The sequence below is a fragment of the Pelecanus crispus genome, chromosome 5, assembly GCF_030463565.1.
Source record: "Pelecanus crispus isolate bPelCri1 chromosome 5, bPelCri1.pri, whole genome shotgun sequence".
Lineage (NCBI taxonomy): Eukaryota > Metazoa > Chordata > Aves > Pelecaniformes > Pelecanidae > Pelecanus > Pelecanus crispus.
Window position 1 is genome coordinate 37187966 of NC_134647.1, and position 14138 is coordinate 37202103.

Consider the following 14138-nt stretch of genomic DNA (forward strand, 5'->3'; position numbering starts at 1 on the left):
AATATTACAGGACTCCTACTTTTTTACTTTTCTCATGACACTTAGTTGCCTGTATATGTTAATTCTACAACCCCCTGCAAAATACATATTAAACCTGTGTGTGTAAGAAAGAACACAGTATTAATTTTCAGAAATCTGCATACTATTTAATATATCTAAGTTGAAACAAATAGTGTTTGGTCTATAATTTGAAACAGAATTTTAAAAGAAATACAGATGGATGAAGTAATTAACATCAATTTCAACTGAAGAGGGGATTTGGTCCACAATGACTACTGTTTCCTGGCTGTATTTTGGCATTAGAGCATCACATTTCTCCATTAAACTTTGCCATTAGGGTGTCGTGGTTTAGCCCCAGCCAGCAACTCAGCACCACGCAGCCACTCGCTCACTCCCCCTACCCCGATGGGACGGGGGAGAGAATCGGAGGAGTAAGAGAGAAACACTCCTGGGTTGAGATTAGAACAGTTTAATAATTGAAATAAAGTAAAATTGTAATGCTAATAACAACAGTATAATAATGATAATAACAATAATAATATCCACAGCAAGTGAGGCACAATGTAATTGCTCACCACCCACCGACCGATACCCAGACAGTTCCCCAGCAGCGATCGCTGCTCCCTGGCCAACTCCCCCAGTTTATATACTGAGCATGACGTCATACGGTATGGAATAGCCCTTTGGGCAGTTTGGATCAACTATTCTGGCTGTGCCCCCTCCCAGTTTCTTGTGCCCCTGGCAGAGCATGGGAAGCTGAAAAGTCCTTGACTAGCATGAGCAGTACTTAGCAACAACTAAAAACATCAGCGTGTTATCAACATTCTTCTCTTACCAAATCCAAACCACAGCACTATGCCTGCTACTAGGAAGAAAACTAACTCTATCCCAGCTGAAACCAGGACATAGGGGAAAAATTTTATAAACACACTTTCTAGGACAGAAATTTGGGGAAATTTGGTTTGAAATATATTGTAAAAATATTGGTACCTACATTGAAGAAAGCAGAGAGTTTACAGCAATAGAGATTGAAATGACAGGGAATGAAGAAACGGACCTATTCTGGTTACAGCCATGTAAGTCTTTTTCTGTAATCTAAAACCTGCCAGCTGCTTGGCTTTATAATATCATAAAATGTTAATATATTTTTTTTAACCCGAACATCTGAATATACTCTTTTCAGACCAAGTCTTGTAATGAAAACAGGTGCCAATACAGGAATTGCTGGTTTTACTGTTTTCTGTTGTGCATTGCTAGCTTCCCACCAAAGAATTATGGGAAACCTGTCCCTCACTTCTGAATGATTTGGCTGTGCAGCTTAGGCTACAAAACAGCCATTCAGACTGACCATAGATCATTCATCCACTTCCTCATCCTACTAGTTCCTATAAATTGTTCTGTATCAGAATATAGTAACCTTCATAACTCCTCTGCCCTTCACAAAGTACTTCATTTTATTCATAGGATGAATGCATTTTCCCACCCAGAGCCTCCAGACCCTTTTGTCTTGCTTGTCTCTAGCGGGCTTTTTTCCAGGACTGTTTCATAATCTGTCATTTTGGCAAGGGGAACTTGAGCTTATTCACATTTAGAAAAGGGAAGACCCACTATGGTTCTTTTTAAAGATTTTTTTTTTTTTTTTAAGATATACATATAGAGCCATGTGCTTTTCCCCTACATTTGCTGAAGCATTTCTTCCTGGGCTCTGATTCCACTTTTACCTACTGGACTAAAAGTTGCAGAAAGTTGGGGTTTTTTTTCTGACTTTAATTTGAAATAACACCTCCATGTAAATTTGTATGAATACCCAAGAAGAAAGAGAGGATTAGGGGCCATTGCAGAGGTTTAAATAGATCAAAATTTTTATCTTAGCCATATTGAATCACTGATACCAATTGGGTTTTGTATGTTTTTCCTCATTGTTTTCCTTTCATTTTTCTTTTAGCAAATTTATTGCCAATTGTTCCAGCTGAAGAGCACCCTAACACTGCGAACAGTAGTTCCCCAGAGGAAGAACCCAACCAGTTTCCTGGGATTTTTGGTAAAAATTTGCTTTTGCTGTTTATAGTTATCTTTTTTTAATGCAGACACTTCTAGGCTTGTCCACTCATTTTCCTGTTTATTTGAAGATATGTATGTTAGTTGAAATGCATAAGCACAGTGAATTCAGTAACATTAAAACTAGCTTCATAGCCATTTTGTTGTCAGTAATACCTATTTTGAAAAAGGTTTACAATTGCAATGGTTAGAATGTCTGCTAGTAATATAAAAATAACCTTACTAAATCATGTTTGATTTAAATCTTACATCAGTAAAATTAAAGAAGAAAAAGGAATCCATCCCAAAGTTGCCTCAGCACATCAGTCTGCTATGCCTTTGGGACTTAATACCACTAAAACACAGCATTTCTTTAATACTGGTATGGAGCAAGGCAAATGGGTACCAATCACTTTATTTTCAGAGCTTTGCTGTGCCTAGATAACCCATCACTTACTGTTTCACCCCTTTTTTTCCTTGTAGTCAATTTGTTGCCAACTGCTCCAAATGAGAAGCCCAACACTCTGAACAGTAGTTCCCCAGAGGAGGAGCGTAACCAGTTTCCCATTTTTTTTGGTAAGAATTCACTTTTGCAGTTCTTGGCTCTTGGTCTTTTCTATGCGCTCCGGATTGCTTTTCCATTTCCACCCATTTTCCAACATATATGAGACTAAAGAATGGGTTTCCATCTATGTCAAATGTTTTGATAAGCAGAGAAAGTCAAAGCAAAGAAATATATTGCTACTTAGAGATCTTCCATAAATATCAGAAAGTGGAAGACTTACCACATCTTGTCCTTCAGGAAACGCACACTTTCAGGTCTGATAAATACAAAAAGTTAAAGACCAAAAGCAAAAGCAGTGATGCAGAGTTCTTTTAGTCAAAATTAATATTTTTGTGGGGAACGAATTGGCAGCTGATTTAAGGCTCCTCTTACCCTTTAAAAAAGGACCATATTTGGATTTTGGAATATAGCACAATATATTTATCACAATAAATTTTTATTTTCACTAAGGCCATATTAAACTCAGTTCTTGGTTTGAGAATAATCAAAATGAGTGTGAATTAATTTTGTGTCTGCTTCAAGGTATTTTTGCACTATGTATTATAATGCAGATGAGAATCTGGATCTTTACGGTAGAGGGCTAGGTTTTAACAGTTTCTGCAGCTGGAGGCTGTCCACTATAGATTGCTGGTACTTGCTCACACTGTAAAGGGTGATTGAATTTGAGGCATGTTATTTTTATGATCCACAGTTATGCAAGAGGAAACAAGAAACAGTTGGAAAAAGCCTGAGCGTTCTTACCAAGCATTTTTGTTGGGTTTTTTTTTGCATTTACACTTACTTGTACTTCTGGGGATTGAGTGATGGCTTACAAATTCATTAAAGTTTTTGTGTTTAATGTGATCTGTAAGATAATGGGCATGTAGGATAATGTTCCTGTGCTCTTTGCTTAGAATGATATGTCTAATAAAACTTGAATATGTGTTGTATTCTATTTGTTTTTTTGCCTGCACTGTGATCCACATGCACTATTGGGTTGAGGTAAGTGTCTATGATAGTTGGATTGTTTGTTTACCACATACAAAGCATCGGTGCGCTCTGTTATTAAAATGACTGAATATAAAACAGTAAAGCTTTTGGCAACTTATTTTACTGAAAAATATTTGAATTATTTAAGGCCTGGTAGTAAGTCCAGGGACATAAGAGCGTACATGTTCCCTGAAGGTTTTTACTCACAGTATGAATCCCCAAATCCCCAAAACAATTAATCTATATAAGCAAAGGGGCATGATTCACTATGTTTTCTCAGAGCAAACTGAAGGGTTCTTGGTTGTGTCAACAATAGTGAAAGGTAGAGCAGATTCAGGGAGGCAGAGATGAGGGTAAGAGAAACAGAAGACTCGAAAGTTCATGGAAGAAAGGGTCGGGGAACAAACGTGACCTGGGAAGGACCAGGGTGTTTCAGTGGAAAGTCTGAAGACCCACAGGTTCTTCCCTACTATATAATCTCTGTCTGCCTTGCACTAGCCTGCCCCGTGCAGCCACCTGCTGCCATTCTATTTATCAGCCTGTACCTTTCAGGCTGCTGGAATGGGCTAAAATCTTGTGCTTTGTGCAATCCCACTACAGGGGGAGGCAAGGACAGGGCCAAAACTGACAGCTGATTTCTCCACAGAGATGCGGAGAACGTAGCTTCTACTCCTGCTATTACTAGAGGCAGAGGTGTAAACTGAAGTTGCAAGGTAGAGCCGTCTCACACAAACATGCACCATGACTCCTCATGGCTCTCGGTGAGGGACAAGAACCTGGCTGTGCACATATGAGGTCAGGATGGACTGTTCGGGAGCGAGTGGCTGATCTTCTCAAGCACACGCAAAGTAGCTAGTCTGCTACTGTAACATCTATTTTGCATGCATATTGGCCTGGCTATGTATCTTCTTTTTTTTAGGTACATGCCCACCATTTAAAAAAAAAAATTTGCAGGGAGTTGTCTCTTATAGAATACCTTACCTCACAACAGAAATGCGATTTCATCTTGATTGCAAGAAAAAATACGTATTATTGGGCGTATGTGCAACTCTGTAATGATACAAGATTAATAGATTTCCAACAAAGTTATTGATCCTCAGAAAATTAAACTCTTCTATGGCCAAACAAACCAAACTTTTTTCCCCCTGCATATAAACATGAAACTTCTAGCACTCTCTCTCAGCAATGAACTTTCTGCAGAGAGTGAAGATTGTTCTGGTCTTACTCTGTTGCAAGATTTAAAATAACTTTTATTCTGGGGAAGTTAAGAGAAAGTGAAGCCAAGACTCATACCTTTCACAAAGTGATCTATGGTAGGAAATTACGGCTGCTGTACTCTACATTTGATTTGTGAGATCTAAGTGGGATGCAGGATCAAAAGTCAGTTTTCAACCCAGCAAATATGGAATGGCACACACAGGCAGTTCCTGTTATTACTTCTCAAAGTCAGGGCCATATCTTTTGCTGATATAAATTGACACAGTTTTATTTGCTGTAATGGATCTGCACCAATTTATACCAATAGAGTACTGTCAAGTGCAGATGACTCATTATTTTTGTAATAATTTCTCTACTTGAAGATTCTTTTATTTTCTCTTTGCTGCAACCCGAAATGAGATACTGAAGTCTGCATATATCAAAAATCTGGCAATAAATCTGAAGCTTCATGAATGTCACACACCTGTGTCTAGCAAAAGAGAATGCAGTAAGCATTGTTTCTCATCCAGCTCCCCAAGATCATTTCAAACTTCTTTTGTACTGTCATCAATTAACAGTTCATTGTCACACAACACCAGCTAAGCCTGAGGGATAATGATTATTGTTGCAATGCAGGGTTGGGATAAATAATTGATAAATATGAGTCTATATCTGAATATGCATGTTTCAGAGATTCTGAAGTATGATCATGTCTGTTCACACCACAGAGGGGGGTGTTTGGGATTCAAGAAAATGCTGTATTATAAGAATTGAATCTTAAACCATACATATTTAAAGATTGTTTAGGTAGCAGTGAAGGGTAAGATACAACAGTGTTTTTATAGGTAAGAACAATAGCCTTTTTTATCTACTGCTTATTTCATATAATTAGTTTACCTATTTTTTCAGAAACAAAATATCAAATATTGTAGTTTTGGGTCTTATTCTCTCAACAAAGCAAAATCAGTCCAAACATCTGCATCATCAAGAAAAAGAAGTAACAGAAAGATGAGAGAACGATCTACACTTGTATTTTGCTGTTGTAAAGCCTGAAACACATTTGAGAAGCTCCTGCAGAGCTAGTGGCTAGAGTTCCAGTTCACAAGCTCCACTTGAGATGGGTTCCAAAGTCTAATTTCCTTCAAAACTTTCGATGGAACTGGCATGTTTCTGGGGAACAGAACTTTGTATTTCATTGTATCAGCATTTTCCAGAAGAAAACTTTACGCCTGGAAATGTTTGACTAACTTGGCTTGGAAGCTTTCATTTGCGCTTTGCCTGTATGAATTGTAAATTCTTTTTTCCCCATACCTGTTCGTGACCTGACTTATGTCGCATTTTTTTTGGCAAGTAATATGCATAGCAAATCCAAGTTTATGAGCTTGCTATTGGATATTTAAAACCTGTTTAAATCGGATATTTTGGATAAACAGAATAGCATGAACACGAGGGTGAAGCTAGAGTCTTAAGGCCTGTTGCTGTCAGTCTAAATAACTGGTAGATTTCTGTAGAAATTGCATCAAAGGCCATAGGATGGGCCATGTAGTTACATATATAAAAAAGTTAGAAAGCATTTAATGACATTTATTAATTTTTAGGTTCATATGATCTACTTCATGTTAACATGTAATGAGTTATGTAATGAGTAATGCTAACTTGCACCATGGAAAAAAAAATTACTAAAATGTAATCTGAATTGAGAAAAAAAAAGTAGAGTTAAAACCAGCTTTTCTAGTAGTCTCTCAATAAAGTTGACATTTGTAATTCATAGACCTGTAATGACTAGATTAGGGGAAAATAATTCTGATAGTGGGACATGTATTTCTATTTTTTTTACTGTTTTTAGTGTGTACCCCTTCCTCTGTGTACTTTTGTGGGTTGTGGAATTTGCTTCTTTTTCTTTTTTCCTTCATAGAAAAAGCAGGAGATAAAACATTTCAACAACTCAGAAAAGTGAGGTTGTAAAACCAAAACTTTTGAGAGAGAAACTCAAGAACAGGCATAATATCTAAACTTACTGTAACTTCATATACATAAGTACAGCATTAGAAGCTGGGGCTGAACAGAGAAAACTTACCTGGATCTAATGCTCCCAGTGACTGCGTTAAAATACTGGCTCACAGGCTTATAGATTGTACTGCCAATAGAGATGTTGGGCTGGGCATGACACAGTACATATTTTATGTTTACAGTAACTTAAAGTTAACAGGTCTTTTAGTGATCAGTATATTAAAATCAATTAATAATTTTTATGATCCTCAGCAGACAGGAAATTATGTTAAGTAATTTCATTTTTATTTTAATGTACTGTTTTGTTGGAAAAATGGCTGTTACATAGCAAAACTAAGAGGTTTTCTTCATGGGCTGGTTCCTTCTGTGAGCGTAAAGAATATGCAGATATTTTGAAGATGAACAGGAATGGTATTTGGTTGCTGGGGCATTTATCTAGCAGTGATCTAGACAAAGGACAACATAATTTTTAGAAAGAGTACATGAGGGATTCTGAATAGCATTTGGATGCCACTCTGCCAGTTACATTATACATACATAGGTAGTCCTTATTCACCAGTAACCACATCACTGGCTCTATGGTCCCCTAAAGCTTAGAGTCATTGTGAGAATTCCTTCATGATGGGACCCTGGAGTGTCTCTGGAAAATTCTACATACCAGATAAGTAATTTACATTACAAAGTATATATTTAAATTCTGTTATGTAATTAACAAACCTATGCTATTTGGCCCTTTCATCGCTTGCAAGCCTTTCTGATTTGTTCTTCTTAGGTTCAGAAATCATCAGGTTAAAATAGGTAAGCATTTTTTTTTAATGTTGCTGAAGATATGCTTTGAAAGCTAACATCCTCTCCAGCTAGAAAGAGATGAAATTAGCTATAGATGAAATTAGCTATAGGCTCAATAGTTCTCAGTTAGAGCGGTACCAGAAGCATTGCATTAATTTAACTACCATCTTTATTATAAATAAAAGAGTAGATTTAATATAAATTGTACCACACTGTGGGCTCTTACTCTGGGTCCAGAGTGAACCATACTCTTAAAATAATGCCACAGTTATAAAAAGAAGTTAAGTAGTGCTCATTTTATAACCTGAAACTAACTTAATCTATCTTGAAAAACCAACTCATGACTCAGTTTTTGCATTTCAGGATTCTTTTTGAGTAGTATCATGCTGCTAACATAGCTTCAAATATATTATTAATTTCATTTTGCCGTCTTAGCTTTCCATAAATCACCATTCTATTTTGTTCCCAGCAATTTTTCATACTTCTTCACCATGCCAGTTCACCTATTATACGTGGCAGATGAGCCTTATTCAGCAGGTGTAATATGTGTAAGAAAAGTAAGATGTAGCATGTTCTTTTTGGATATTTTCTTGTCAGCCTCTTGAATTGCCCAAGTTAGTTCATAACTTCTTGCTTTCAGCAACTCATCTGCTTCCCACTTTTGTAACTACAGGATGTCTTCAGCTCTGTTGTAACCCAAATTATTCCCTAAAATTTTTACTTGTTTTTTCCTCTGAACTTTTTCTACCTGGCTTTGTAACTTCAAGGCGGCCATCTGACTAGTTTCGCATTTCCATTTATGCATTCAGATCTCAGCTATCCCAATTCTACTACTTCTTGAAGGAAAAGGCCGCTCCTTTGAGTCCCTCATAACTGATGATATAATGCCTCCCATTCAGTTTCTTGTATCTTGTGCAGCAAATCATGTCAGTTCTGATTTTTTGTATGAGTCGCTCCAGGGTGATAGATGATGGAGTTTCTCCAGGTTTGGGAATTCTGGCACGGATTTGCTTCTTGAACTTGTTCCAGTGCCCAGGTACTTCAGATACCTCAAGTTCATCTTCCAGTGTTTCAGTTCTCAACTGTCACTTGCAGCAACACTGAAGAAGCAAACCATCAGCCTACTTCTTGGAATGGTAAAAATCTAACAGCAACACTAAAGCACCAGCTTCTCAGTCACTTTGTGCACTTATTCTTCACGTTCAGTCCTTTGTTATTCTGTGAGTTACAAGTTATTTCTTGATAACTGCTCAGTTTTTTCCAATAGATCAACTTCAATTACTGTGCTTGTTTTGGCTGGGATAGAGTTAATTTTCTTCATAGCAGCTAGTATGGAGCTGTGTTTTGGATTTGTGCTGAAAACACCATTGATAACACAGGGATATTTTCCTTATTGCTGAGCAGTACTTACACAACGTCAAGGCCTTTTCTGCTTCTCACCCCACCCCACCAGTGAGTAGGCTGGGGGTGCACAAGAAGTTGGGAGGGGACACAGCCGGTACAGCTGACCCCAACTGACCAACGGGATATTCCACACCATGTGACATCACGCTCAACATGAAAAGCTGGGGGAAGAAAAAGGAAAGGGGGGACATTTGGAGTGATGGCGTTTTGTCTTCCCAAGTAACCATTACGCGTGATGGAGCCCTGCTTTCCTGGAGATGGCTGAACACCTGCCTGCCAATGGGAAGTAGTGAATGAATTCCTTGGTTTGCTTTGCTTGCGTGTGCAGCTTTTGCTTTACCTATTAAACTGTCTTTATCTCAACCCACGAGTGTTTTCACTTTTACCCTTCCGATTCTTTCCCCCATCCCACTGGGGGAAAGTGAGCACGTGGCTGTGTGGTGCAACTGCCAGCTGGGGTTAAACCACAACAACTACTTAGGTCAAGCTTTCTCTATTCATATGACAAACCTAATATTAAGATATTGAATCTTACATTGGAAGTGTGGGGTACTTTTACCTTCTATTTGATTTCAGAATGTCTAGCAGTAATTAGGAAAATTCACTTCATTCATTATCATAAACATTTACCATGTTTTTAAAGCTGTCCAAGTTTAATTCATTTCACTTCACTTCCTACAAATACTTCACTTGAAACTTCTCTAATTGAATTTGAATACTATCTCCTATCATCACAGACATGGCAATTTTATCACTAAATATATAGGAAACAAACCTTGCTTTCAGGTAAGCTTTTGCTGGCTTTTGGAATTCAAAAAGAGAATAACATTTGCTGTAGTATTTTTTGTAATCATAAAAAGACAGATGCTTATGTAAAGTATCGTGGATTTTCAGGAGGGCAGAATTAAATTTTCCAGTAAATTTCATGTACATTTCAAAGTTCCGTGACCTTCAAATCTCATCTATAATATCAATATAACAGGAAACTGGTAAACTGCAGCGTTGTCTCTGACCTTGTTTTTCTTGGTATTTCTAGAACCACCTCCTATCCCTTCTTTGTGCATGACCCCTATGGACAGAGGACTTTGCAGAGCCAAAGAGTTAAGATATTTCTACAACTACTCCACTGGAAGATGTCGCCCGTTTAGCTACAGTGGATGTGGTGGGAATGAAAATAATTTCACCTCCAGAAAGTCATGTTTGAGGATCTGCAAGAAAGGTATGGGAAGTGATACTGCCACAGACTATCATAAGAGATAAATATTATGCAGGCTGAAACATTCTTGCAACTCTTGGTAGTCAGTATTGGCCTGATAAAATGTAAGAGTTGAAAGTCTTAGAAAAGTGAAAATGGAAATCAGAAGAGTGACAGAGCTAGAGAGAGAAAGATGGACAGTAAAATACAGTGTACAAGAACAGAAATAAGACAACTTGGCATTGGTCAGGCATATGAAGACTTTAGGTAAGACAATGTTCTTTTTTTCTTCTTTTTGAGAATATTTCCTGAAAAAAAAGACTTATCTCTTGTTTCTGATAATCTTGGATGTGTTAGTCATACACCATCTAATATTACTTCATTTTACCTTTAGGATTCAATAAAAAAAAAGGCGAAAGAAGATTAATAAAAATCAAGAAGAAAAGAAAGAAACAGTCAGCAAAGGCTCCGGGTGAGGAAATCATCCCTGAAAGAATACAACTTTGATTTTTATGGAAATGTGAAGTATTCACCTGGGAATGAAAGTCTTTAGTGTACACCCTTTAAATATACTTACTGTACTGATTATTTTGATTACATATTATTAAGCTGCTTATATTTTTATTATGTATTCCTCATTCATGTTAATAAACATTACCTTTGACTTTGAAAAAGGCTCTTAAGTTGTAGTTTGATTATATAGAATCGTCAGAGCTGAAACAGGGCAGAACAGACTGTGCAGGTGTATAAGTCAAAATTATTAAAAAGTAGACAAGATTCAAATTTACTTTATTACCCCATTATTCTTTTTTGAAATCTATTTTTGTGCTAAAGCAAGCATAATGCTTGTCAAAGAGTCATCACTTGTCAAGCATGACTGTTTCAATCGTAGATTAAAAGATAGGTCTATTGCTATAAAGAGGAAATAGACACTGGGCTTGTTTTAATCAGATTTATTTTAGGTTATGCAAGCTAGATTTAACTCCATCAAAGTGCATATAATTACATTATTTTAAAATTAATGTAAGATCAGAGTTAACCCACCAAAAACCATAAAGAGAGTGTTAAAGTTGTAAAAGCGTGAAGCAATGTGACAGATATTTGCTAAGATTTTAAAATGTATTTGCTGGGTTCATTGATTTTTATCCTTGTTACTGAAATAGTCTCATGGCTAGCAAGTTAATAATTTCCAGGAATACGTATTAAATTTTTACAAAAACCAGAACAAATTCCTTTCATAAAAATAAATACAGTTGCTTTAGAGAGAACACTATGCTTACTCTCCAGTTGACTTTGAGTTTTTGTGGGTTTTTTTAAGACTGACATGAAATGGTGGTGTGGTTCCTGCCCTTCTCCAAGGCACTTCTCTGATCTTGGGTAAATCTTTTATAATGAGATTTTTTTTTTAAAGGAAAGAAAAAAATGAGTTCTTAAACCAGTTTTAGGAGATCATAAACTGGAATGACGAACTTTCTAAAACAGAATATTCTGAACGAGATAATAGATATAAAAGATAGATAGGAAAGAATAGATGCATGTGTTTATACACAGATTTCCTTGTGATCCCTGTGTCATTTCATGGCGGTATCTCTCCTTCAGGCTCCCTCTTGGTCAAGCGATTTGGCCCTGGCTGCCTGGATTCAACACCTACAAAATGGTGGGCTTAAGCTGCGCCAGGGGAGGTTTAGGTTGGAAATTAGGAAAAATGTCTTTACGGAAAGGGTGGTCAAGAATTGGAACAGGCTGCCCAGAGAGGTGGTAGAGTCACCATCCCTGGAAGTGTTCAAAAAACGGGTAGATGTGGCACTTGGGGACATGGTTTAGTCTAGTCTACCCTTGATTGGCTTAGAGTAGACTTGGTAGTGTGGGTTAATGGTTGGACTGGATGATCTTAAAGGTCTTTTCCAACCTAAACGATTCTATGATTCTATGATTCTAAAATCTGCCCTGGAAGTCTAGGAAAAATTGTCTTTTCTGTCCCTGCAGAAATCTGGCTATGGGGCTGCTCCCCATTCTTCCAAGTCTCCTGCTTGCTGAGCTCTCCTGCAAACAGCTTCTCCTCGCTGCGCGAGCTCAGTTGCTCCCCAGGACTGTGCAGTCCTCTCTGCCAGAACTGCTGTAGCTAGGACGGGGCTAACAGGTACTCCCCGTACTCTCCCACCCCCTACTTACGCTATACTAGAGAAACTTCTCATGCATTCATTTTGTAGTAACCATGGTTAAACAAGTGATCCATTGAGGGATCTGTTACGTCATTGCTGAGACAGAAAAAGACTTTGTCGTTACAGCATCTCAACGGTACCTCTGTTTCGGTTGACTAAGAACACGTTACAAAGTGATCAATCTTTCAGGCTCGTGACTTAGTGCAATGAAAATGAAGACTGGAATGTTGTAGACTGTATAAAAACTGATCTGATTATAATCAGAGATTTGATCTGAGAGTGCATGCTCTTCTTGGTACGTGTACTAGGTTTGGCCACCATAGCTGTTATCCAGCCGTCTTCCTATCTTGTTTTTGTATAGCTCTACAATGCATTGAATTAGTTTTTCCCATAAAAGGTCCAAACTGCAGTGTGATTGGATCTGACCTTCATCAGCTCCACAAGAAGTTTCTTTTGTGCCTTCTCCTTCGTTCACTTCTTTTCATTCCTGTATCTTCAATATCTGCAGAACAGCCAAGTGCAAGAATAAGAAAAAAGATCTGTTAATTTCTCAAAGATAATGAAAGGCTTAATGTAGAAGGGGGGATAAATGATCCATAACACAGGGAAAAGATAAGGAATCAGATGGCAGAATGGTGAAGAGGTCAGAAAATGAAGCTATGCTAAGGTGTTACAGGGACCGTACGTTTCCAGTTAACCAGAGTCTGTTCATCCAGTCATTTCACTCCAGAATCTGCCCCAGTTGCTTCGGAGGAAATATGCGGGGTGCTGTGAAATTTCTCCCACTTTGTACGATGGGAGCCAACAAGCCGAAGCAACTTTACAGAGGTTTGATGAGTTTCCACGTATCATATGACCTGCAGTAACTTGATGTGTGCCCTTAGTCCATACGGATGATGGAGCAAAATGTCTTTGAGAAATAATTTGAAGTCTTTTTATTCATTCTCTTTTCCTCACATTTTTACCGACATGTCCTCCTTTTTCTCCTTTTTACTTTCTATCCCCTGCTTCTCTTTTCTTTCCGGTTCATTTGAGCCAGCATTTCTCCCTGCATCATCTCCAATCCATTGTAGCATTTCAAAACTGTTAGATTTATTTACATTTTGGGAAACTCTTCATCTTTCTAGATTCTACATTTCAAACATATTAATATCACAGTGGACATAAGGATTATGTTTCGTAACTGGTTGCTTTCAGTGGTATCTTCTCTTGAGAAAGAACCAGGGTCAAGAAAAGTGGAATATACATTTATGGTTATTACGTGTTTACGCAGGAACTCTTAATATTTTATTCATGGGCAATAGGTGAATAAAATGAATTTTATTCATAGGCCAAAGGTGAGGCGTTTCCTTGGTTTTGTTTATCCCGTAATCATTTTTTTGAGGGTGGTGAAGCACTGGAACAGGTTGCCCAGAGACGTGGTGGAGGCCCCATCCCTGGCAACATTCAAGGTCAGGTTGGCTGGGGCTCTGAGCAACCTGATCTGGTTAAAGCTGTCCCTGCTCACTGCAGGGGGGGTGGGCTAGGTGACCTCCAAAGGTCCCTCCCAACCCAAAGCATTCTATGATTTTTCAACCCGTAGCAATGCCGCATCGCAAGTCACTTGTGGAAGGTTTTTTTTCGCCTGCCTGTTTTTGTCACTGGCCGTGCGTGAGTTAGGCACCCTGTCCCGAGGGGAACGTGGCGGGGGGATGAGATATTCTCGGTCTTCCCCGTTCCTCGGCTCGCCGGGGCACCACGAGGCGCAGACGCTGGAGGCCGGGGGGTCGGGCCGGCGGCCGGCGGGGCTGCGGCGGGGCGCGGGCGGGCG

The 14138-nt window shown here is 38.4% G+C and overlaps 1 protein-coding gene across 2 annotated transcripts in view; it reads left to right on the forward strand.

The window, feature by feature from the left end:
* TFPI (tissue factor pathway inhibitor) overlaps positions 1 to 10782 on the forward strand; it is a 45214-nt gene extending 34432 nt beyond the window's left edge. Inside the window, exons 6-9 of one of the 2 annotated variants that reach the window (XM_075710878.1) lie at positions 1946 to 2041; positions 2521 to 2613; positions 10008 to 10190; positions 10561 to 10782. In XM_075710878.1, the coding sequence (XP_075566993.1) occupies positions 1946 to 2041; positions 2521 to 2613; positions 10008 to 10190; positions 10561 to 10673 (485 nt within the window). In that variant the 3' untranslated portion in view covers positions 10674 to 10782. Of the gene's footprint in view, positions 1 to 1945; positions 2042 to 2520; positions 2614 to 3293; positions 3640 to 10007; positions 10191 to 10560 lie in introns of those variants that run through there. The other variant, XM_075710879.1, reaches the window with a different exon arrangement.
* Positions 10783 to 14138: the final 3356 nt, after the last annotated feature.